This window comes from Neoarius graeffei, chromosome 3, assembly GCF_027579695.1.
Source record: "Neoarius graeffei isolate fNeoGra1 chromosome 3, fNeoGra1.pri, whole genome shotgun sequence".
Taxonomy (NCBI): Eukaryota; Metazoa; Chordata; class Actinopteri; order Siluriformes; family Ariidae; genus Neoarius; species Neoarius graeffei.
The window spans coordinates 26819843-26846735 of record NC_083571.1 but is presented as its reverse complement, the minus strand read 5'-3'; the positions used below and the strand labels follow the sequence as shown (position 1 = coordinate 26846735).

At 44.0% G+C, this 26893-nt stretch overlaps 1 protein-coding gene across 1 annotated transcript in view; it reads right to left on the bottom strand.

Annotated features, from left to right (window-relative positions):
• The window catches only part of cpe (carboxypeptidase E), a 62137-nt gene extending 46443 nt beyond the window's left edge, over nucleotides 1-15694 (bottom strand). Inside the window, exon 1 of the mRNA XM_060916578.1 lies at nucleotides 15318-15694. Within this exon, the coding sequence (XP_060772561.1) occupies nucleotides 15318-15594 (277 nt within the window). The 5' untranslated portion in view covers nucleotides 15595-15694. The remainder of the gene's footprint in view (nucleotides 1-15317) is intronic.
• Between the last annotated feature and the right edge of the window lie 11199 nt (nucleotides 15695-26893).

The window sequence follows — 26893 nt, the reverse complement described above, 5'->3', positions numbered from 1 at the left end:
ACACAAACATGGCAATAAGTTCTTGTGTTAATGGACCAGACTCCACTTTTGGATCATTAATCCCTTTTGACTGAGAATGCCCTGCATGCATGGTCTGGCTTCTGGCACATCCATACAGTTTTAAATACAATACCTACAATTAATTAAAAAGTTTGTTTTTATTGCATTTATTTAATTCCTGGATTCCCATCTCTATCAGGGAGTGATGTTGCATTCCATTAATACACTTTACAATAGATTATTATATTCTAATAGAATAGATGAGCCAAAATCATTGGGGATCTTTTTTAAACTCATTACAAATATGAATAAATGGGCCTTAAAGTAGAAAAGGTTGAGAACCCCTGTTCTAGAACACCTCTGGTGATAGCCTTTGATTGGTGGAGCTGAGGAACAACTTTTTAGCGGCGTGCTAGTATCTTTGCCTAAAGTCATTTGCTCAGCTTTGACAGATGGCTTCATCCGCTCCTAGATGGGTGAACCATAGGCTTTTTTTGTAGGCCTAAGTGACACTGTTTGTCCATCCATTATCTGTTGCCGCTTATCCTGTCCTACGGGCAAGCTGGAACCTATCCCAGCTGACTATGGGCGAGAGGCGGGGTACACCCTGGACAAGTCACCAGGTCATCGCAGGGCTAACTCATAGACACAGACAAACATTCACACCTACGGTCAATTTAGAACCACCAATTAGCTTAACCTGCATGTCTTTGGGGAAAACCAGAGTACCTGGAGGAAACCCACATGGGCAGCATGCAAACTCCGCACAGAAAGGCCCTCGCTGGCCACTGGGCTTGAACCCAGGACCTTTGTGCTGTGAGGCGACAGTGCTAACCACTACACCACCATCCCACCTGACATTGTTTGTCATCTATGTTATTTAGCCTTTAGATGTGTAAGCTACATTGTGCAATGTTGTATATGACATAACATTGCTTGTCACACTGTACTGAGATGTAGCGGCTGACCTAACAAACCGTAGCCTACTGCGGCCAATACTAGCAGGAGAAAGCTCAGTGCAGCACCAATCAGTCTGCTGTAAGAGAAATCCAGCTGAGGGAAAATTGTAACAGTTCAACGGCATAAGCTAACTTGCACACAAACTGGTGTGTTATCCCATACAGTAGCTGGCCATGTAAAGCTGTACAGTAGGTTTATGGTAATGTTACCAAAGTGTAAGTAATTTGCATAATTTGTTGTAATGTGTAGCAGACTACACGTTTTGATTAAGGCTACTCATTTAGGCGAGGTCATCAATTCAGCTATGGCTACAGTTTAGGCTATGGAAGATTGGGAATCCTTTGTATCCTAATAATAATAGTGTTACCATACCTTAAAATTGCTTGGATTGAAGTAAACCATTTATTTAAATTATGTTGTGTGTTTTGTATATTTTTAAATACATTGTCCATTACTAGTGGCATATATGGTAATTAATTTAAGATATTTACTTCCAGGGGTCTAAAACGTCTATTTCAGCTAGCCTACAATTTAAGAGTTTATAAATCTAAACTATGTACCCATACCAGAGATTTTCACATTGTCTTTAATGAATGTTAACTTAAAGCAGTTGCCAAATCGGCCTACAGTGCACTCAGTGAGGAAAATCCCATTTTTTATGCAATGCATGATCAAAATACATGAAAAACAGAAATGCTCCGCCTTTTTATTCCAAAGATGAAAACATTAGATGTTTTAATGATAGTTTCACTGCCGAACCGAAAATGTCTCAGTTTTCTTCTTAGAAATCTGGTCACCTTACAGTGGAAATAAGACAAAACTGTTGTAAATATCAACATTTCTCTCAAATGTGGTGCTAAATTATTAGGAAAAGACACGCTACCACTAAAATGATGACACAATGTTGTCTAGCGCATTGAGTGCTAATAAAACAATATTGTGTTGCATGTTGTGAATACAGAAATATATATATATATATATATATATATATATATATATATATTTTTTTTTTTAATTCAATTCTTTAGTTTCATTAATACCACAGAATTAATACTCATTTGAAATCATACTGCAATAGCTTTCTTTGGTTCAGTCGGCACCACAGTCTTTGTTGGATTAACGTCTTTTATAAGCAAATTGGGTAAATAATCAAAAAGCAAAGTAAAAATAATAAAGGACTTCATTTGGGCGGGGGATATAGAAACGGGTTCATTCCTTCCTTCCTTCATTCGTTCCTTCCTTCCTTTTGTTTGTACGAACGAACAAACAAAAGGAAGGAACGAACAAACAAACAAACGGAAGAAAGGAAGGAACATTCCTTCCTTCCGTTTGTTCATTCCTTTGCTCATTTGTTCGCTCTTTCCTTCCATTTGTTCGTTCCTTCCCTCATTCGTTCTTTCCTTCCTTCCTTCGTTCATTTGTTCATTCCTTCGTTTATTCATTCGCTCCTTCCATTTGTTTGTTCATTTGTTACTTCCTTCCTTTGTTCATTCGTTCCTTCCTTCATTTGTTCGTTCATTCCCTCCTTCCTTCCATTTGTTCGTTCCTTCCCTCATTCGTTTGCTCCTTCCTTCCTTCCTTCCTTTGTTCCTTCCTTCCTTCCTTCCTTCCTTCCATTTGTTTGTTCGTTTGTTCATTCCTTCCTTCCGTTTGTTCGCTCCTTCCTTGGTTCATTCCTTCCTTCCATTTGTTCCTTCGTTCGTTCCTTTCATTTGTTTGTTCATTCGTTCCTTCCTTCCTTCGTTCATTCATTCGTTCCTTTGTTTGTTCGTTTGTTCCCTCTTTCATTTGTTCCTTCCTTCCCTCCTTCATTTGTTTGTTCGTTCCTTCCTTCCTGTCACGTTTTCGTTTCCAGGCCATATCTTTAAAACTACTGAAGATATCTTCATAAAACTTTGTATACATATCAAGCAACATGTGAACTGGTGCCTTTTGCTAGTTTGGATTTTTGGAAAAAAAATAATTATATATTTCAAATTTTTTACATAAAAAATAGATTTTGACTTAGTCCCTAAGAGCAATGTTTGTTTCCGGAGCCTATATGCAAAACTATTCATGATATGGATTTGAAACTTGGTATACGTGTTAACAAGGTGATGTAGATGTGCCTTTTCATACTAAGAAATGTGAGAAATTATAATTTTTAGCTCATCTGGACCAAAGGTCCAGTGGGTTTATGCCATGGGCTGTTGAGGTCAGTGTAAAGAGGTAGGGTTGGTTTCCTGCAGCAGAACTTGAAAAATGTGACAAATAATATCTTGAAACTTGGTATGTAGGGTGGGGGATATAGAGATCTTGCAGTCACGTGACCGGAAAGTACACAACCGCAATCTTGTCGGTCAAAAACACAGCTGAATACTGCTGCACTCGTGTACAGAATGGATCAATTTCAACCGACGGACTACACGGCTCATTTTTCTAATGAACAGATAACTAGATATATGTCTAAAATAAACGATCTACAGATTTGTGACCCTTATGGCTTACCGGACAGAGTTTTCATGACCGGATTTTGAACTGTCAGCGGAATACCCGGACGTGTATAATTACCTCATTAACTTTCCCTCGCTGTTCAGTGGTGAAGCACTGCGTGCTTATAAATCTCTGCACAGTTATCTTTACAGAAATTCAGGATTTGTCAGCGACTCAGATGTGGCATCTTGTAAACAAGAATCCTCATTGGATGGGTAAGTCACTTAAGTATTGAGTATAGCACTGACCAGCCGATTATAGAATAGAATAAGGTAATTCTAGCTGTAATTCCAAATCGTCCGTCTTGTTTACATGGATCTGGCGTTGGAGAGGTAGAGGCTTAGCAGTGGAGGTTTGAGTAGCTGTTTTCTGAGCTTAGTCAACAGGCCGGCTCTGCCTGCAGCCTCGCTTTTGCTTCCGCTCCCGGCGCCGCCTCCTTCGCTTTGCTTCCGATAACAATCCACAGAGACCCCGCTGGTCTCGCTATCTCGTCCGGAATGTTTTTTTTTTTTTTCTCATCCGGAATGTTGTGCATGCGATGGAAATCGCTACAAACCGTCATTTTCTGCTGGAAACCAATGTCCAGTAAGTCCATACGGTTGTAGTGGATATTGAAGTCCGGTACAGACGAACAACACACAAAAAACATAAAAAACGTGCACAGGTAGGGAGAGCTTGTAGCCGCAGCCGTTGTAGTAGAATTGTATATAGTAGGTTTTTCCAGAAGAAAAGGTAGAAGTAAAAGCAGAAGTAGAAGGCGGAATATGGCGTTTGACCGACAAGATGGCGTCTGTCACAATCTGGATCGGCTGTGACGTCACATGCAAGTGCTCCATAGATGACTCCGTATTCTTGTTTTTAATTGAAGTACTTTCATAGAAGCTGAACTCCTATTACTTATATTACACCCTGTCTTGTCTACTAGTATCTTCTTATTAATTCGACATGTTCTGTTAACAAATTATTCATTTTTTTATGAGTCACTAAAGTGATGACTCACTGAACCATTCCGGTCATTCATTTGACTGAAGAGATTTGGAACAAACCGCAAAACTGAAATACGGAAGTCAAAGCACTTCATTTCCAAACACATTCCATAATTGACTTCATGATCCACTGCAACCTCGCTATAAGGAACTCCTTGAGGGACGTCCAAATAGTTCGTTATACCAAAAATTTGTAGTACTGAAATGGACTCACTTGTCACACCAAATAGTCACACCAAATAGTCACATTATATGTGAAATTTTAGGCACATTCTCCTTATCACAAATTTCTCCTTCCGAGTTACTATCGCAATTCACTGACTGAGTTAAAGGATCACAAATGGAGGCTTTGATTTCTTTGTCTGTTATGGAAATGACAAAGGTTACCGGTGTATCGTCGTCAATGTCCACCAACTGACTCGCTTTGTTTTCTAAACCTTCACCATTCAGTTTATTCACATGTTGCAAATCATCGATGATGTCATTTATATCACGCTGTGGGGCTGCGTAGGGCAGGGGGTATAAAAACGCCGCCAGTACACTTTAACTAGGTGTTAAGTTTAACGGTATCAGCAGTCATTTCGCCCTTTTATCGATCCTTTGATCACCAACTAAGCAAGGCTCATTAAGCCTTTGTTTTATGGCGTTAACACGTATTGTTAACTTGACTGCGGATTGGATTACTTATTGTTTGTCTCTGGTGGGAAGAGGAATGCATGGCTCAGTGTGTCATGTAAGCAGGCAAATGATAGATGTAATTACAGAAAGAGTGTTTATTTACAAACAGGCAGGCAAACAGTTCAAAAACATAAGCCAAAGGCAGTGAAATGGGCAATGGTCACGCAAGGCACAAACAGATACCCCTTTTCCACCAAATCAGTTCCAGGGCTGGTTCGGAGCCAGTGCTGGTGCTGGTTCACAACTCGTTCAACTTGCGAACCAGCTGAGAACTAGTTTGCTTTTCCATAGCTCGCAGTGCTAAGGGAAGCCACGTCATTACGTCGCTGTATACGTCAGTTACGTTGTTGTATACGTCAGTTACGTCGCTGTATAGTACGTCAGTTACATCGCTACGCTTGCATAAACCTTGGCGCGAATATCGAAGCAAAAACAACACAGAAGAAGCAGCAGCAGCAGCAACAACAACAACAATAATAATAATGGATGACTTCGCGTTTGTACAGCTGCTGCTTCTTGTCGCTTAAAAATGGCGATCTTTCGCGGTCTTATTATTGTTGTTTGTCTTAACAACTCCGCCTCCCCGCTGACGTAAGCGGTTCTTTCCTCTGGCCCAGTTGAGAGTTGGTGCTAGCCTGGAACCAGTTTTTCTAGCCCCAGAGCCAGTTCTTTGTCAGTGGAAACAGAAAACCCGGTTCCAAACTAAGCACTGGCCCCGAACCAGCCCTGGAACTGCTTTGGTGGAAAAGGCGCACAAATGGAGGAGGCAAAGATGAAAGGCAGAATCCAAATACACAAAACAAAGTCAAAACCAGAAAGGCAAGACACAGATACAAGGCTTGGTAATGTGAGACAACAGGTCCAGCGTGTATACGTCACCAAGTCTTTGGGTTTAGAGTGTCCTTATAAACGCAGACTGTGATTGCGCTCCAATCTGGAACAGGTGCATAGTACCGTAATTATTCCTCATGGGGCTGTGCACACACTCTGAGCATCAGTGATGTTTTTTGAAGACTCCGACTCATTGTCATCAAAGGCTGGGGACATAAACTTAGTTCGCTGTATGTGAAAGTTCGTAGTAAAAGAGTTTGTTATAGTGTGGTTGCAGTGTACATGCTGCTCAAGCTCATTTGGTCCAAGCTGGAGATTTCAATACACACAATAGTAGAGTGTGTTGGAGTGGGTGTGAAGAAAATTCTCTTCCCACCAGAGACAAGCACATTATCACAATAACAAATTACAAAATAGCAACAGTTATTCGCTGCATGATCAGGCTGCACATCTGGGCAAATCATGCAAGTGAATTGGTGAAGGAATCATTTACAGTGGTGCTTGAAAGTTTGTGAACCCTTTAGAATTTTCTATATTTCTGCATAAATATGGCCTAAAACATCATCAGATTTTCACACAAGTCCTAAAAGTAGATAAAGAGAACCCAGTTAAACAAATGAGACAAAAATATCATACATGGTCATTTATTTATTGAGGAAAATGATCCAATAGAGGAAATCCAATGGAGGAAATTCAAGACCATTGTTACCCTCCCCAGGAGTGGTCAACCAACAAAGATCACTCCAAGAGCAAGGCATGTAATAGTCAGCGAAGTCACAAAGGACCCCAGGGTAACTTCTAAGCATAAATATGACCTAAAACATCATCAGATTTTCACACAAGTCCTAAAAGTAGATCAAGAGAACCCAGTTAAACAAATGACACAAAAATATCATACTTGGTCATTTATTTATTGAGGAAAACGATCCAATATTACATATCTGTGAGTGGCAAAAGTATGTGAACCTCTAGGATTAGCAGTTAACTTGGAGGTGAAATTAGAGTCAGGTGTTTTCAATCAATGGGATGACAATCAGGTGTGAGTGGGCACCCTGTTTTATTTAAAGAACAGGGATCTATCAAAGTCTGTGGAAGTGTATCATGGCACGAACAAAGGAGATTTCTGAGGACCTCAGAAAAAGCGTTGTTGATGCTCATCAGGCTGGAAAAGGTTACAAAACCATCTCTAAAGAGTTTGGACTCCACCAATCCACAGTCAGACAGATTGTGTACCAATGGAGGAAATTCAAGACCATTGTTACCCTCCCCAGGAGTGGTTGGCCAACAAAGATCACTCCAAGAGCAAGGGATGTAATAGTCAGCGAAGTCACAAAGGACCCCAGGGTAACTTCTAAGCAACTGAAGGCCTCTCTCACATTGGCTAATGTTAATGTTCATAAGTCTACCATCAGGAGAACACTGAACAACAATGGTGTGCATGGCAGGGTTGCAAGGAGAAAGCCACTGCTCTCCAAAAAGAACATTGCTGCTCATCTGCAGTTTGCTAAAGATCACGTGGACAAGCCAGAAGGCTATTGGGAAAATGTTTTGTGGACGGATGAGACCAAAATAGAACTTTTTGGTTTAAATGAGAAGCGTTATGTTTGGAGAAAGGAAAACACTGCATTCCAGCAAAAGAACCTTATCCCATCTGTGAAACATGGTGGTGGTAGTATCATGGTTTGGGCCTGTTTTGCTGCATCTGGGCCAGGACGGCTTGCCATCATTGATGGAACAATGAATTCTGAATTATACCAGCGAATTCTAAAGGAAAATGTCAGGACATCTGTCCATGAACTGAATCTCAAGAGAAGGTGGATCATGCAGTAAGACAATGACCCTAAGCACACAAGTCGTTCTACCAAAGAATGGTTAAAGAAGAATAAAGTTAATGTTTTGGAATGGCCAAGTCAAAGTCCTGACCTTAATCCAATGGAAATGTTGTGGAAGGACCTGAAGCGAGCAGTTCATGTGAGGAAACCCACCAACATCCCAGAGTTGAAGCTGTTCTGTATGGAGGAATGGGCTAAAATTCCTCCAAGCCGGTGTGCAGGACTGATCAACAGTTAGCAGAAATGTCTAGTTGCAGTTATTGCTGCACAAGGGGGTCACACCAGATACTGAAAGCAAAGGTTCACATACTTTTGCCACTCACAGATATGTAATATTGGATCATTTTCCTCAATAAATAAATGACCAAGTATAATATTTTTGTCTAATTTGTTTAACTGGGTTCTCTTTATCTACTTTTAGGACTTGTGTGAAAATCTGATGATGTTTTAGGCCATATTTATGCAGAAATATAGAAAATTCTAAAGGGTTCACAAACTTTCAAGCAACACTGTAACAGATTTAACCATTTATCAAACAAATCACTGGAAAGACTCAGTAATTTGACCTCGACTCGTTTGAACTATTTTTACCTTTTCAATGAGCGCATCCAATTTATTTTTAGTGCATCAGAAAAACGTGCAGTATTAACAAAAGAGCATCTTGTACAAATTTTCTCCCTTTTAAACATGACAAACACATCCTGCTAAATTTCGACTAAAATATACATCGACCTCGTTTCATCTCGGTTAAAAGATCAGTAAAGTTTTCAAATGAATTTCCACATTTCACTGTTAGAACTCAAACAGTAAAAAGTTTGTTCTTGATATTGGACACATTTTGAGTGTTTGAGTCAAACTCGGACAAAATAATCATCAGTAACGCGTCATGTTGAGAGAAGAAAAAAGGCCGGAATCACATTTTTTTTCTAGATCTCTTTCCCTTAAGGATCTTAGGATTCCTTAAACGCAGTCGCCAAAAGGAGACCTTGTAGCTCTTTGTTTTAAAATAATAATAATAATAATAATAATAATAATAATAATAAGTTAAATTTATATAGCGCCTTTCAAGAAACCCAAGGACGCTTTACAATTATAGACAAAGAAAAAAAAATAAATAAATAAATAAAAATTGAAAATAAATAAATAATAATAAATAAAAAGTAAAAAGTCCACTGAGTAGGGGTCAGGATGTCATTCCCGTGGTGTAGCAGCCACAGTCCCACCAAAAGGCGCACGAAAACAAGTCCCACATCTCCAGCACCGCCGCCGCGACGCAGTCAGCAACATCGCTCGAACACCACGCCGTGGATCCACAAAGCGAGCACAGAAGCTCCGCCACGCAGAGCGCTGGTGTGTCCCAAACCGACTACACAGCCGCTGCGACGCCACCGAGCAACATCGCTCGGAACATCACGCCAAGCACTAAAGCACAGAGCGCTGGACAACCACGATGTAAAATGAGCAACAGGCTCACTGCAGTCCACAGCTGGGAGCACAGGCATCACCCACAGCGAACCAAGGCCTGGAGGGGACCGACGCCCAAAACTGGGTCTGGAGCTACACCACAACCGGCGGACAAAACACTCAAACAAACATCAAACTACACAAACACACAGAAAAAAAAAATAAATAAATGAAAATAGCAAAAGAAAGAAAATAAAAATAAAATAAAAAAAAGCTCTGGTGAGAAGCGGCAGCCAGAACGTGCACGACGTACTCTCAACCGGAAACGAAAAAAATAGTCTTTTTTTGTTAAAAAAAGATAAAACAAAATGCTCGTGGGGACATTTGGTCGCAGCCATGAGGATAAAACACTTTCTCTCTCTCTCTCTCTCTCTCTCACACACACACACCTTTAATGAAGGAGCAGATGTGGCAAATCTCTGATTTATTATTATTAATGAGCATATGCTGACAGGAATACATCACACTCCCCCGAGTCCCCCGTCTCTCTTTCCCTCACTACAAGTTTCTTCTTCTCCTCAAATGATCTTAAAACAGGTCATTTAGCATTTAAGTAAACAACTTGACTGACAGCTATAGCTGTTGCCATGGCCCTTTGCCGTACTAACCGGTGCTCCTGCGTCCTTCTTTTTAACGCCAAACACGCCTTGAGTGTTTGTGGCCCAACAGCTCTATTTATGTCTCATCGGACCACAGAACCCAGTTGTAGTTCCAGCAGAGTCTAGCGAAGTCTAGGCATTTACACTGGTGGTTGGATGAAAGAAAAGCCTTTCTGTTTTGTTGTTGGCATGGAGGTGGTGTCTGATTATAGACTTGCCTTTCTAAACTTCTCACTGTGCAAAACACACTCTCCCAGACTGGTTCATTACAGCTCTGCTTGTCAGAACAGTGGATATGGGCATTTTCAGGCACGCATATTTGGCTATATTTATATCCACAACGCAATTTTGCCCGATTTCCTTTGTGTATTCTTGTGTATCCATCTTCCTTATGTTGAGAAATGACTCGGGGCCTGTGTCTCGTCTCATATTTATACTCCAGTGGAACAGAAAGTCATGGATAACCGTTTAAGAGAGAAAAGTAAAACGTAAAACACAAGTGCTTCAGTTACATCTTGTTCAGAATTGAAGGTCAATAATTGAGACATGGTTTTATTTATTTTTAAAATATCAAGGGTGCCGATAATTCTGGAGCTGCGTGTTATAATTATACCACCGCATGATGATTTGAGAATTATCTAACCCCCACCCCAAGCCTTGGAGCGTGTAAGACCACACTAATACAGATACTATAATCCAGTTTGAAAATGCTGCTTTTCCAGACATCGCTAGTGCGAATCCCAATGACGCTACGTGGCCAGGAGCTCAAGAGAGCAAATTGGCCGTACTTTCAGGGAAGGAGGGGTGGCATGCATACTCTCTGGCCGAATCCCATTTCACCCCTTGGACCAACCCCTTGGCCCTTCCCCTCCATTTTGCGCGTTCACGTGAAGGGGTAGGGGTATCCCAATCCCAGTTAACGCGGAGGGGTAGGGGAAGGGGTAGGGCTTCTGTACCCCTCCAAACGGAGATTTTCCTGGAGCTGACTCCGAACGAAGGGGTTTGAGTGATTTCCCACAATGCCATGCGGATTTCAGCGAGATTTCATGCGGATTTCAGAAAGATGGCGGTTCCCGCGGCGAAAGATTGTCATAAATGTATTTTCTCCATTATTTACGTGTTTTAAGTTGTTATCCAGAGGAAACACGCCGCTTGATTCGCTTTCGAGCTGAGAATGAGCAGCGATTTCTGAAATCCAAGCTGCTGCTAAAAAGCTTTGGGAGTGAGTATTGTTTTCGGTTGCTTGACTGCGTACGTTTTGTTCTGTTATTCTCGCTTTTATTGTTTACATGAGTGTTCTGACACCTCATTCTGTCAGATGTGGTGCACGAAGCGCCAAAGATATCCCATTCAGTGGTGTTAGTTAACAAATCAAACCCTGCCAGCAGAGATTTCTGGTTCTGGCTCTGACTGTAGCGGCTGGTCGCAGCCAATGACGCATTTGGTCGCGTTTTGCTAACGTAAACGCTGACGGAGGTATGCGATGACGTATGCGATCGTTGAAGGGCTATCCCAATACGTAGGGGTTGAATTTCAAGCCCTATCCCTTGTAGCTCAGTTTCAAGGGGAAGGGCCAAGGGGAAGGGGGAGGGGTAGGGGGAGGGGTAGAAATTAGAATTGGGATTGGGCCTCTGTCCCCTGTAAATTACAGTGACACTAGCCAATCATAGGAGTCTGTGAGCTCATGCTTGCGGAAGTGGACAGATAACGCTTTCTTCCAAGTGGGGTACGCTGTTCCTGAACACTGCATGAGCAGCAGTTTGAAAAGATGCAGTCAGCAGCAGGCGTCACATCCTCAGAGGAAGCATGTGTCATGTGATAAGGGAAACCTGTCTGGCGGGTGGGAAACCTTGACTTGCAAGTGACGTCAAAGCAAAATAGAAACCCGGATGTCAGCCATGTTGGTGGATATACAAATGCGGGGTCAAGCGACATTCCATACAAAACACAATTACGCATGTGCAACTCTCTTTGTTTTTCCACTGCTTTAAGCATTCTTTTAGCTACGTCATATCTTTGTGCTGTATATGGTTGTAGTCACAACAGTACTCGTGACCGTGGCACGTTCCGATTTTTTAGAATTCTGTCCGTGATTCGGAAAGAGGGCGAGGAAACTCTGAGGTTTAGTACGGAGAGGAGACTAGGGGATCAGGACACTTCATCCAATGACCATTTTGTCCAATAGTTAAGACTTTCCAAAGCCTTTTTCATACGCACTATCAATTATTTTATATTTCAGGTATTCCGGTGTTCGTGAACGAAAGCCCCTGCGAGATTGCTGTTTCGCGCCTAAAGATTTAATATGATCCAGCCGGCTTTAAAAATTAATAACTTGGCCAGGGGAGCTCATAGCGAAGCCAAATTTTACAGGCACCTCCCTCTAAGCCTTCCCCTTCGAAAGAGCACAGCCTTGGGTCGGTAGGACTGCGCCTCGGCCTGGGATTCGTGAACGAATCCCCCGCAGGAGTACTTCTCCACGCCTGAAGATTTAATATGATCCAGCCGGAAACAGACATGCAAGCGAGCAGCCTGCCATGACAAGGGCGTGAAACTCATCCCAGGGTCAGCAAGTGGCACAGGCTGACGTGGTTACCCCACTTAGTACGCTCTTTAGTGTCGAAGCTGCTTCAGTCAAATTCCATTGAGAATTCCTCCTTTTTTCGAACAAATATCTGAAATGTCAAATAATTGATAGTGCGTATGAAAAAGGCTCTGCATGAAATGACCTGTATTCGTACTCGATGGTCCGTAGAAGCGTCTTATCTTCAGAAAAGTCTGACTTTTTTTAAATAATATGGGTCAAAACCCACACACATTTATCTTCTCTTTGTATAGAATCTTCGCATGATCGTTCAGATCGTGGTAATACTGAGAATTTTTTTTTTCAGCACTGTTTACAGACACGCTTCCAGCGGCTGCCGTCCTACCTGCTTTCTATATCCACCATCATGGCGGACGCTCATGACATAGCACGTTTTGATCACGTGGTTGCAAGTCATCTATCTATTGGCCATATCTAATTCAGGAGAAAACTGGGTTCCGTTTTCCTTATAGTCAACTCGAGTTCTCTGGATGGATGACTAGATGCTCAGAGCACACAGAGATCTCCAGCAACTAATAATGTTAGAATGCTTCGGAAATACAACATCACAGCTCCAATGAAAACGATTAAGCTAAATATGCCAGTAATACAGGGAAATGATATTTTATCTCTCATAAAACCAGATCTGCATTACTTTTTCTCTTTGTTGCAGTTAGCTAGCTATAATTAGTTTTGCTTGATATCACAGCTATGGATTGGTGATTGTCTCCAGGTACGGTCTCTTGTGGTGAAGCTGATGGGAAAAAAAAACATTTAAGCTTTACTTTACTTATGCCAAGGACGGCTCAAAAGTTGGGTGCTGCTCTGGCCCAGAAACCCAACTTTAAAACTTGCATCCATGGCTTACGGCATTCAGGGAAAGTTAACAATCGGGCAACAACAAGGTAGGAACATAGAGCATTAATCTTTTATACTTGATTAGGAGGTTGATAATTGAGTATATGCATCTCAATACTGAAAATAGAATAGAACGAGTTGTATTTTGATATCATCATATGTTACAGCCATTTATATTTTGTGGATTGTGTGCATGTGTGTTCGTTCTGCGCCCAGGGAAAATGCACAGTCGGCAATGGCTTTGAGCCAATAAAATGCAATTAAATAAAGTATGTGACATGCTGGTTTCGTTTCTTAAACATAGACGGATCATAACGAGGACCTTTTTGACCTTTCATGAACATTATCGATGTGATTTAAGGCATCTGCACTGCATGTATGCTATGTGTAACAGCCATCGAATGAACATCTGGAACAGCCATAAAATATTACAAGAGGGTTCAAATCATTTGCCTCTGAGCTGGATGGTCAATTATGGAAGTGTAAGTAAAAGAGCAGTGACAGTTAACTTCATTAACATGTGGTGTACCATACAGGACTGACTTTTTTTTTTTTTTGGCAAGACACTGATTTGGACTGTAGCCCAGGCCGTGCGTGGGATTTAAACTCCATGACCATATGGCACGCGTGTGGGTGCGCGGCGGGGTGGCGCGCGTTCACACACTAATTCTCCTTCGTTCTGCATCTCACAGCACGGGAACGCGCACGTCTCTTCATCCTAAACTAAGCCGATAAATCTCCACAGCAACGAATGGCTATTTCCGCTTCTCCTTAACTGCGGATGTTCAAAGCCACACGCTCAGACGTGTCCAACTACACACAGAGCGCCGACACCGTTATTTCACGCTTTTCACGCATTGTGGAGTCAAGAAGGGATTTCGCCTAAGGTCGAAGTGCGCATGCGCCGCCGCTGCTGCTGAAGATCTGTGGGTTGCCCGTGGTAACAGGGTGGGGGAGGTGGCGAGTGGAAACTCATCTGGTAGCAATAAAAAGCCTCAGTGACTCACGGCTCACACACACACACACACACACGAGCGAGAACTAATGATAGTGCTATTTCGGAAACAGCTGCCCATTAGGGTGAAAGTCTCTCCTTTTTCTCTCACACACACACACCAAATAATAACAGGGGGAAAAATGAGGTTCATAAAGAGCATAATAATAATAATAAGACCACACTGAAGCCAGTTGTTGACTAACACACCATGGACATAAACACTGTGCTATAAATAGCATTATATAACACTAAGTGTATGGTTTTGTATACATTCAGAACTCCAGTATATAATGGTTACAAAATGGCCCAATATCGGAACAGCTATATTTTATAATCACTTATTGCTTGGATTTCATGCTTTTGGAATCAAAACCAAAATGCGCACACATAATAAAAGAATCATTTCATTTGCTCAGTGCATATCCATCCATCATCTCTAGCCGCTTTATCCTGTTCTACAGGAGCCTATCCCAGCTGACTACGGGCGAAAGGCGGGGTACACCCTGGACAAGTCGCCAGGTCATCACAGGGCTGTTGGTGTACCGTAGATCACAGCCCTTAAAGAGCTTATTTATCCTTTGCAAAATGGCATCTTAGATCTCAGTGCGTCTTAACGGCTAAGGCTGTGTCCCAATCCACCCTGCACTCACTCCCTCACTGACTGTGCACTCGAGGATACCTGGTGGAATTTAGGACACCTTGCTGTAGGCCAAGGCTGATGATCCATTTATACAGTGCGCACCTGCTAGGGTTGGGTTGGGTTGGGTTGGGTTGGGTTCCCCCTCTCTCTCTCTCTCTCTCTCCACTGATCAAACCTGATCAGTGAGTGCCTGATTTAAAAAACTTGTGATTCTGATTTCCTCAAAATCAAAATGCACCTGTAGCTGAAGCTCCAGAGCTTGATGAGCTCCAGGCTCATGGACGGACGTGAAGAATAAACACAGTTTCATCATCATCATTATTATTATTATTATTATTATTATTATTATTAATCAGTGCTTGATGTGATAAGATAATATTTGCGCACTGGTGTCATGAGGCACCACAGCAGACACTGACCAGGCTCGTGGACGCCCGGGTTGTCGCTCATCTCCAGGACGAGCAGTTCGCGGCCCTCGAAGCTCTCTCCCACCGTGTAGATGCGCGCAATGGACGGACACTGCAGCCACACGGACACCAGAGCTTTGCGCATCTCCTCGTAGCGGTGATACTCGAACGAGATGTCTCCGCCGTCCATCACCGGTGGCGCCGCCGCGCGCGCGCCCGACACCGACAGCACCACCGACAGCAGCGCGAGCGCCGCCGCCGCCGCGCACAAACCCGCCGCCTTCATCATTCTGTTCCTCTGCAGCGCGTAAATGCCTTCCTTTTCCGCGATCCGCCTCTCTAGAGCTCTCCAGATCCCTCCTCTATCTCTCTCTCTCTCTCTCTCTACTGCGTCGAGTCCCGTATGGAACCGCAAAGCTTTGACGCGTTGATGATGATGATGATGATGATGATGGCGCGTGCGCACTCCATGACTACCTGTATAACGGGAACCGGTGCCATCACCAACACAAAAAGTGAGCGCGCACAGACTACCCAGCAGGGGGCGCGCTTTTCTCATTGGCATGAAGAAGCCTTGAAAATTCTCTCATCTCATCTCATTATCTGTAGCCGCTTTATCCTGTTCTACAGGGTCGCAGGCAAGCTGGAGCCTATCCCAGCTGACTACGGGCGAAAGGCGGGGTACACCCTGGACAAGTCGCCAGGTCATCACAGGGCTGACACATAGACACAGACAACCATTCACACTCACGGGGCTCGAACCCGGACCTTCTAGCTGTAAGGTGACAGCGCTAACCACTACACCACCGTAGGGTTTATGTTTTAAATAAATATACAAATATTGACTGTTCTCCTTTCTGTGTGGAGTTTGCATGTTCTCCCCGTGTCCGCGTGGGTTTCCTCCGGGTGCTCCGGTTTCCCCCACAGTCCAAAGACATGCAGGTTAGGTTAACTGGTGACTCTAAATTGACCGTAGGTGTGAATGTGAGTGTGAATGGTTGTCTGTGTCTATGTGTCAGCCCTGTGATGACCTGGCGACTTGTCCAGGGTGTACCCCGCCTTTCGCCCGTAGTCAGCTGGGATAGGCTCCAGCTTGCCTGCGACCCTGTAGAACAGGATAAAGCGGCTAGAGATAATGAGATGAGATGAGATCTTTCCGGTTGTAACGCGTGTCTGTGAGAAAATTGGAGGGGAGGGTTAACAGGTGGGCACGGGTGCTGATAAAGCACAACTGCCCTGGTAATACTGTATGTCACATGATTTTCCCGTACTAAAGCAGCCTTCGGGGCCGTGGTTTTGTGGTTGGCGCAGTTAATTGTTTGAAATACGTTGTCAGACCGCCATCACTACTACACACTATATGAAAAATATTTGCCCCCTTGCGATTTCTAATTGCCCCCTTAGTAAACTGTTCCTGGCGCCGGGCCTGCTGGCGCACCTCATCTCATTATCTCTAGTTGCTTTATCCTTCTACAGGGTCGCAGGCAAGCTGGAGCCTATCCCAGCTGACTACGGGTGAAAGGCGGGGTACACCCTGGACAAGTCGCCAGGTCATCACAGGGCTGACACATAGACACAGACAACCATTCACACCTACGGTCAATTTAGAGTCACCAGTTAACCTAACCTGCATGTCTTTGGACTGTGGGGGAAACCGGAGCACCCGGAGGAAACCCACGCTGACACGGGGAGAACATGCAAAGTCCACACAGAAAGGCCCTCGCCGGCCACGGGGCTCAAACCCGGACCTTCTTGCTGTGAGGCGACAGCGCTAACCACTACACCACCCGTGACTTCATCAAATTTGTTTAATTAATTAGGACGAACAAGGCTTTTGGATGAACAAGGCTTTCTTTGATGTCAACGAAAACCATTAGCCCTTGAGCATTTTGGTTCGAAAGTATTGATGATGACAGGAAAAAAAAATCTAAATACAACGTGTAAAAATTGATTACCAGAGAAATTATTAAACTGAAAAATGATTTATAATCACAGTATCTAATGTCATCCAGGTTTCTTCCTCATGTCTTTTCAGAAGAAGAGGTTTTTCCTTCCCACTATGACCTTTTATTCTTCTTTTCCCCATAGCCAGCCATGGCTGTCAGGGCACCACTGATGCCATTTTAACAATCCATCATTGATGTGTTTTGGGCATTTAAACTTGGCAGAGCCCCGTCCCTCTCCAATGGACAGTTTAGAGTAGCCAGTTAACCTAACTGCATGTTTTTGGACTGTGGGGGAAACTAGAGCCTGCACGCACACACGGGGAGAACATGCAAACTCCACGCAGAAAGGCTCCTCATCAGCTGTGAGATTTGAACTTGGAACCTTCTTGTTGTGCCCCACCATCACCTCAGGCTTGCTCATTAGGGAATTTCTGTTCATCAGGATCATCGCACTACACCAAATACAGTACTGACTTTAATTTATTATTGTCTACAGCTCTATATGTTTAAATGTTTCTTCGTTTTACAAAAAAAAAATCATTATTTTGAAGGTATCTTTGTTCTCTAGCATTTCTTCACATGTGCCTAATATTTTAAAATGATGAGCATGGCAAAATATTTCTATGTTCTGTGAAAAGGGATGGATTTTTTTTTTTGTTGTTACTTGGGCCGCACAGTGGTGTAGTAGTTAGCACTGTTGCCTCACAGCAAGAAGGTTCTGGGTTCGAGTCCAGCAGCTGGCGGTGGCCTTTGTGTGGAGTTTGCGTGTTTTCCGTCTGTGTCCAGACATGCAGTCAGGTTAACAAGGGGGCAGCCATGACCTGAAGTGCCCTTGAGCAAAGCATCTAACCCCTAACTGCTTCCTGGGTCCTGTAGTATAGCTGCCCACTGCTGTGTGTGTGTGTGTGTGTGTTCACTGCTTCAGAGGAGGAATTTCACTGTGCTTGAGTATACAGTGTCTTGCAAAAGTATTCATCCCCCTTAGTGTTTGTCCTATTTTGTCACATTACAAGTTGGAATTAAAATGGATTTTTGGAGGGTTAGCACCATTTGATTTACACAACATGCCTACAACTTTAAAGGTGCACATTGTTGTTTTATTGTGACACAAACAATAATTAAGATGAAAAAACAGAAATCTGGAGTGTGCATAGGTATTCACCCCCTTTCGTATGAAACCCCTAAATAAGAGCTGCTCCAACCAATTCAATTCATAAGTCACGTAATTAGTTGAATAAGATCCACTTGTGTGCAATCAAAGTGTCACATGATCTGTCACATGATGTCTGTATAAATCAACCTGTTCTGGAAGGACCCTGACTCTGCTGCACTACTAAGCAAGCAACATGAAAACCAAGGAGCCTCCAAACAGGTCAGAGACAAAGTTGTGGAGAAGTATAGATCAGGGTTGGGTTATAAAAAATATCCCAAACTTTGAATATCCCAGGGAGCGCCATTAAATCCATTATAGCAAAAATGGAAAGAATATGGCACCACTACAAACCTGACGAGAAGGCCGCCCACCAAAACTCACAGACCGGGCAAGGAGGGCATTAATCAGAGATGCAACAAAGACACCAAAGAGAACACTGAAGGAGCTGCAAAGATCCACAGTGGAGATGGGAGTATCTGTCCATAGGACCACTTTAAGCTACACCCCACAGAGTGGGGCTTTATGGAAGAGTGGCCAGAAAAAAGCCATTGCTTAAGAAAACATGTTTGGAGTTTGCCCAACAGCATGTGGCAGACTCCTCAAACACATGGAAGAAGATTCTCTGGTCAAATGAGGCTAAAATTAATCTTTTTGTCCATCATGGGAAATGCCATGTGTGGCGCAAACCCAACACCATTCCTACAGTGAAGCATGGTGGTGGCAGCATCATGCTGTGGGGATATTTTTCATCTGCAAAGACAGGAAAGCTGGTCAGGACTGAAGGAAAGATGGATGGCACGAAATTCAGGGCAATTCTGAGGAAAACCTGTTTGAGTCGGCCAGAGGTTTCAGACTGGGATGAAGGTTCACGTTCCAGCAGGACAATGATGCTAAACATACTGCTAAAGCTACACTGGAGTGGTTTAAAGGGAAACATTTAAATGTCTTGGAATGGCCTAGTCAAAGCCCAAACCTCAATCCAATTGAGAATCTGTGGCATAACTTACTTGAAGATTGCTGTACACCAACGCAACCCATCTAACTTGAAAGAGTTGGAGCAGTTTTGCCTTGAGGAATGGGCAAAAATCCCAGTGGTTAGATGCGCTAAGCTAATCGAGACATACCCTCCGGGTGCTCCGGTTTCCCCCACAGTCCAAAGACATGCAGGTTAGGTTAACTGGTGACTCTAAATTGACCGTAGGTGTGAATGTGAGTGTGAATGGTTGTCTGTGTCTATGTGTCAGCCCTGTGATGACCTGGCGACTTGTCCAGGGTGTACCCCGCCTTTCGCCCGTAGTCAGCTGGGATAGGCTCCAGCTTGCCTGTGACCCTGTAGAAGGATAAAGCGGCTAGAGATAATGAGATGAGATGAGATGAGATGATGAAGTCATTAATGGGTCTTTGGACAACTCAAGTGACACGTCTTGTCCCTGATTTGTATCTGGAAAAAAATATACCGTTTTATATATATATATATATATATATATATATATATATATATATATATATATACACACACACACACACACAGTGCTCAGCATAAATGAGTACACCCCCTTTGAAAAGTAACATTTTAAACAATCTCTCAATGAACACAAACAATTTCCAAAATGTTGACAAGACAAAGTTTAATATAACATCTGTTTAACTTAGAACGTGAAAGTAAGGTTAATAATATAACTTAGATTGTCTCTTCAGAATTCCCCATAGGTGTTCGATTGGGTTCAGATCAGGAGACATACTCAGCCACTGAATCACTTTCACCCTGTTCTTCTTCAGAAATCTAACAGTGGCCTTAGATGTGTGTTTAGGGTCATTATCATGTTGGAAAAGTGCACGACGACCAAGGGCACGGAGTGATGGTAGCATCTTCTCTTTCAGTATAGAGCAATACATCTGAATTCATGATGCCATCAATGAAATGCAGCCCCACATAAGGACACTGCCACCACCATGTTTCACTGTAGGCACTAGGGTGCATCGGTTGCCCCCTAAAAATGAAAAGTTCCTCCGATCATGATGCATTTTTGTTTTTATGTTCCTTTTGGTAAGAAAACACAATGGGTGAAATATATTTTGACAAAATTCAAAAGTTTAATGGTGGCACCAGGAGCTCAAAGTTATGAAAAAAGCTGCTATTTTATGACTTTTATGACAAAATTTCGATCACTTTTCATGAAACATTATGGCACCTTATAGAGTATACCAAATATCTTAGATACACATTTTTAGTACATATTCTAAATAGATTATCAAGCACAGTTTGAGTTTTAGCTGTTCATTGAATCATTGTTCAACTACTTTTAAGCAATACAAATGTATTATGAATCACATTAATGCTTCTCAATCCCTTGCAAAGGTTCTTAACATGATCTGTGGGTCACAAGAAATCAATAAATGGAGTCCAACATTGTGATTCAAACCTTACGCGAAAACATAAAATAAGCATTTTTTTGGCAAAAAAATGAACCTCATGGTGCCACCATTAGACTTTTGAATATGGTCAAAAAATTTTACAGGATGTCTTTATTGGTGAAAAGGAACACCCAAACAAAAACGCATCAGATTTTATGAAAGTGAGGGCAACTGATGCACCCTAGTAGGCACCATGCAGTTTTCTTTGTATTCCTCACCTTTGCGACGCCATACAGTTTTGAAGCCATCAGTTCCAAAAACATTTATCTCGGTCTCATCACTCCAGAGTATAGAGTCCCAGTAGTCTTCATCTTTGTCAGCACGGGCCCTGGCAAACTCTAGGCGGGCTTTTTTGTGCCTGGGCTTTAGGAGAGGCTTCTTTCGTGGACGGCATCCACGCATGCCATTCCTCTGCAGTGTACGCCGTGTTGTGTCATGGGAAATAGTCACCCCCGTTTGGCTTTCTACTTCTTTAGATAACTGCAGTGAACTTGCATGCCGATTTTCTTCAACCCTTCTCATCAGAAGACGCTCCTGTCGAGGTGTTAACTTCCGTGGACGACCTGGACGTCTCTGTGAGATGGTTGCAGTTCCAGCTTTCTTAAGTTTTTGTACGACTTTTGCTACAGTATTCTGACTGATAAGTAAAGCTTTGCTGATCTTCTTGTAGCCTTCACCTTTGTGGTGGAAAGGAATTATTTTCTTTGGGGGATTCTGAAGAGACAAGTTGAGCATCACTCTCCATCCAGCATCCAGTCACTAAAAGAGGTCATTGTTGAAGAATGGAAAAAGATTGATGTTGCAAAATGTCGCCAACTTGTTCAGAAGACTTGGTGCTGTTATTAAAAATCATGGAGGCCATACAAAGTACTAGATGTAGTAGTTTTTGTTGTGGGGTGTACTCATTTTTGCACCTCTCTAATTTGAGTAAAACTGAAAAAAATGTGTAATCTAAGTTATATTATTAACCTTACTTTCACGTTATAAGTTAAACAGATGTGATATTAAACTTTGTCTTGTCAACATTTTGGAAATTGTTTGTGTTCATTGAGATATTGTTTAAAATATGTTACTTTTCAAAAGGGGTGCACTCATTTACGCTGATGCATGCACACACACACCTCTTCTTTAATTTGTGTGCAAAATACACTGACCAAAACTTCCAACGCAACATTCAGGTTTATTACGATAGATGCCATTTTCTCATGATAGATTTAACAATGCACAATAAATATCCAGGTTTAACTCAAATACACCATTTTAGAGTCATGAATGAAAAACAAATTAGTCCCGGTTTGAAATTCATAACGTCAAATCAAAGTGTGATTCCGGATCATCAAAGTCAGTATCTTGCATGGCCACGTCTGGCGTCACATACAGCCTGAGTTCTCTGATGCATTGAGTCGATCAGTTGCTGGATTTCAGCCTGTGTGAGTGTGGCAGTGGGGGCGTGGTCAAGCGTCGGTCTGTGACAGGAGGGCGGAGTCAGGGAAGGTAAGTGGCAGAATCACTACACCTGATGTTAGTTAACCTGTGTTTGTGTGCCTTCCCCAGTGACCACGCCCTATATAAGGAGAGAGAGAGAGCAGAGGAAGAGGGCTCTCTCCCCAACCAGATGACTTGTGTGTGTGTGTGTGTGTATGCATGTGATGGAGAGACCGTCCTGATGGCTCTGATGAAGAGAATTGTTCCTCAGTGTTCAGCGCTGGTCAGTTCCAGTGTGCTCATAGTGTGAAGTGTGTGGATGTGGACGAGTGTGTGAAGACTCCAGATGTGTGTGATCACTCCTGTATGAATTCGGACGGCTCGTATGCGTGCTCCTGTAATCCTGGTTATATCCTGGAGCCTGATGGCCGCAGCTGTAAGAGCACAGGCGAGGCGTACTTGTTAGCTGCTATACAGTCGGACATCTTCCTCATCAATCTCAAGAACACCAGCCTGGAAGTTCTTTCCTCTGAAAAGCAACCTGTCCCCTCTCTGGATTATGACTGGAAGGAGCAGAAAGTGTACTGGATAAATGGTGACGCTGTGATGTGGACTACACTCAGGGCCGCTGACAGCTTTGGCTGGGCCCGGGACAAAATGCTCTGAATGGCCCCCCCCCGGGCCAACCCACACCTCTCTTATCCCAGTCTCGACTCACTCCAACCCTTAAATGACAGGTATTCAAAAACCATTCAACCGGTCAACAACCATTTCATTTTAGCATTTCAACATTTTTACAGTTTTAACATTTCCTTAGTCTGCAACTATTCAGGTGCGAAATGCGATGCACTGGACTTTTGTTGTGCGTGCGTGCGTACTGTCCAGTGTGAAAAGCAGAGAAGAACACACCGCTCGAGAAACGGCGGGATATGATTGCGGGCTAATGTGAATATTCTTAGCTTCAATCAGATATATGAAACACAATGTTATTAAGGGGCGGCACGGTGGTGTAGTGGTTAGCGCTGTCACCTCACAGCAAGAAGGTCCTGGGTTCGAGCCCCGTGGCCGGCGAGGGCCTTTCTGTGTGGAGTTTGCATGTTCTCCCCGTGTCCGCGTGGGTTTCCTCCGGGTGCTCCGGTTTCCCCCACAGTCCAAAGACATGCAGGTTAGGTTAACTGGTGACTCTAAATTGACCGTAGGTGTGAATGTGAGTGTGAATGGTTGTCTGTGTCTATGTGTTAGCCCTGTGATGACCTGGCGACTTGTCCAGGGTGTACCCCGCCTTTCGCCCGTAGTCAGCTGGGATAGGCTCCAGCTTGCCTGCGACCCTGTAGAAGGATAAAGCGGCTAGAGATAATGAGATGAGATGAGACAATGTTATTAAGCCATTGTGGTTATGAAATGATTCAATGCCCTGTGCGTTTGATATGGTGTTCAGTGTGACTTGCTCTCCCCTCGTTTGTAACATGAATTGCGTGCCGCGCGTGCCTTGGTTGGGGTTACTTTACGGGGCTGGAAAAAGTTGGCTGTGTCTTACCTGGCTCAGCTGCCCCACTGCCTTTGCTAGTACCTGCTGCATCATCCGAATCTTTTAAAATATTTATGCAGTGAGCCCCTGAGTCTCTTGGTTTCTTCCTCTCTTTTTCTCTTCTGTGCTCCTGACTTGTGCATGTTGGCAAATGGCACGCACGCTAATTGTTGAAGCGCTATGATCGAACGATGTCGGTTTTTTTCCCCTTAATCAAAGAGTCAGACCAAACCATTTTTGCATTAGGGGTAGTAGGGGGTTCTTGATGCCTTTTTCAAAGACAATAAAGGGAAAAGATCTAGAAATCATTTATTGAATGCAAATATAGCACATTTCTCCCCCAAATCAACACATTTTGAAATGAAATAAAATAATCGCAACTTCATGAGAGCCCATTCCTGGGCCCGGGACAACATACCCGTTTGTCCCCCCCTGTCGGCGGGCCTGACTACACTGGACCAGAAGAGCAGAGGAACACTAATCCAAGGCGTGAGGACGGAGTGTATAGCAGTTGATTGGGTGGGCCGGAACCTGTACTGGACAGACAAGGCAGCAAGACAAATAAATGCTGTGGGGTTGGATGATCTTCGGGCAGAACCCTGTGGTCATTGTGGATAATACAAATAAGCTGCACTCTTTGGCCTTGCTACCTCAAAAAGGTGTGATGTTCTGGTCAGAAGTGGGTGATGAAGCTCAGATCAGAAGAGCAGGGATGGATGGCTCAAACAGACTAGTGTTGGTGCATGGCTCTCTGCACTGGCCTGTGGGTTTGGCAGTGGATCTGCTTCAGAACCGACTCTACTGGACAGACAAGAAACTGCGTTGTATTGGGTCGGCCACACTGGATGGAAGTGATGTTAAGATCCTGCAGCTGACAGAGCTTCTCAGTCCATCCTCGTTATCGGTGTTTGGAGATTCGCTTTACTGGTCTGATAAGCATCGAGGGACCATCCAGAGAGCTCAGAAGGTGACGGGAAAGCAGCAACTGGTTCTGCTCAAACAGCTCAGCCAGCCACTTGGTCTTAAGGTGATTCATGCCTTGCTGCAGCCAGATGTTGAGAACCCATGTGCATCAAAGCGCTGCTCTCACATGTGTGTCTTGGCACCTGGACTGAGTGCAGTGTGCAAGTGCCCATCTCAATTCCTGCTGGATGACAATGGACTGACTTGTTCCAAACCAGAAGACTCAACCTTCCTTTGGTTCATACTCCCTACTTCAATATTACAGGTTTATGTACGCAGCAGGGGTTCAGGTGTTGGTCTTCATGACTGACCAGCGCTGCACACTGAGGAACAATTCTCTTCATCAGAGCCATCAGGACAGTCTCTCTCTCTATCACACACGTGTGTGAAGCACACACTCAGAGCCATCTTTACATGGAGTGAAGCCAAAGCGACAGTGCAGAGGCTCCTGGGCACCCACTCCACCCCCTGAGAGAAGTTGGGAGAGAGTCCAGGCCGTGATGCTGCAGTCATGTGGGTTGTGCGGGTGTTACGGGTGATGTGGACGCTGAGCATCGCGGCCTGGACTCTCTCCCAACTTCTCTCACGGGGTGCCCAGGAGCCTCTGCACTGTCGCTTTGGCTTCACTCCATGTAAAGATGGCTCTGAGTGTGTGCTTCACACACATGTGTGTGATGGAGAGAGAGACTGTCCTGATGGCTCTGATGAAGAGAATTGTTCCTCAGCGTGCAGCGCTGGTCAGTTCCAGTGTGCTCATGGTATGATGTGTATCGAGAAGATGCAGCTGTGTAATGGTAAAGCTGACTGTGCAGATAGCTCAGATGAGGGTGGAGCCTGTACAAGTGACTCATGTTCTGACCAACTGCAATGTGCACAGGACTGCTACAGCACACCCAAAAAAAAACACTCTCCCAGCCACACGCATACACACACAAGTCATCTGGTTGGGGAGAGAGCCCTCTTCCTCTGCTCTCTCTCTCCTTATATAGGGCGCGGTCACTGGGGAAGGCACACAAACACGGGTTAACTAACATCAGGTGTAGTGATTCTGCCACTTACCTTCCCTGACTCCGCCCTCCTGTCACAGACCGATGCTTGACCACGCCCCCACTGCCACAGTGATGCATTCCCATTCCTCACGAAGTGCCTGGCGCAACTGTAGAATTGTGAAGGGTTCTGGATCACGCCTTCTCACTCGACGATCCAGAATATCCCATAGGTGCTCTATAGGGTTTAAATCTGAGGAAAACGCGGGCCAATCAAGACACTGAACATTGTTCTGCCTCAGGTATTCCTGACAGACTCTGGCGACATGTGGTCTCACGTTATCCTGTTGCAGCGTTAGGCAGTAGCGAGTCACCAGTGGAACTGCGACAGGAGCCAAAATGTCACCATGGTAATTGGCCACATTGAGGTTTCCATCAATGAAAACAAGCTCAGTCTTGTGTCTGCTGCTTATTCCAGCCCACAGCATGACAGCTGGTCCAGGACATTAGCGTCAGAATAACGTTCCTGTCGCCTACACCAAACACGCCGTCTGCAACACTCAACTCGAACCTCAAATCGTCAGAAAACAGGACCCTGTTCCACCTGAGCGCATTCCAGACAGACACGGTGATGAGCAGGAGTCAACACCAGACCATGACTGGGAAGTCGGTTGTGCAACCCGACTTCACGCAAGCGATTGCGTACCGTTTGGTCGCTGATCCTGTTCCGGTGATGACCTCTGGTCTGTGCAGCAGTGACTGTAGGTGGCAGGAAGCGATTGCGAAGATGCTGGAGACGAATATGGCGGTCCTGCTGAAGGGTGGTGACATGTGGTCTGGGAGCATGTGGTCGGTTGTTACTGCTTACTGTGTTCATTATACCGGCTCCAGAGACGCGAAATGGTCGACACATTGACATCCAGAGCCCTTGCAACCCGCCTTTGTGACATCTCGCCAACAAGCATACTGATGGCTCTTTCTCACCGATTTTGACGTAGTTGTACCATGGTCAAACGTTGCACCAGTACAATGCCAACGAGTATTTAAATTGCCTATTGCTGTGGCTATTTACTGACCAAGTTTAAGGCCCTGTCCTCACGGCAACGGATTCAGGTGAATCTGATAAAATTGTTTATCGTTTCGGCCTGGTGTCCACACGGCACCGGCGTTTT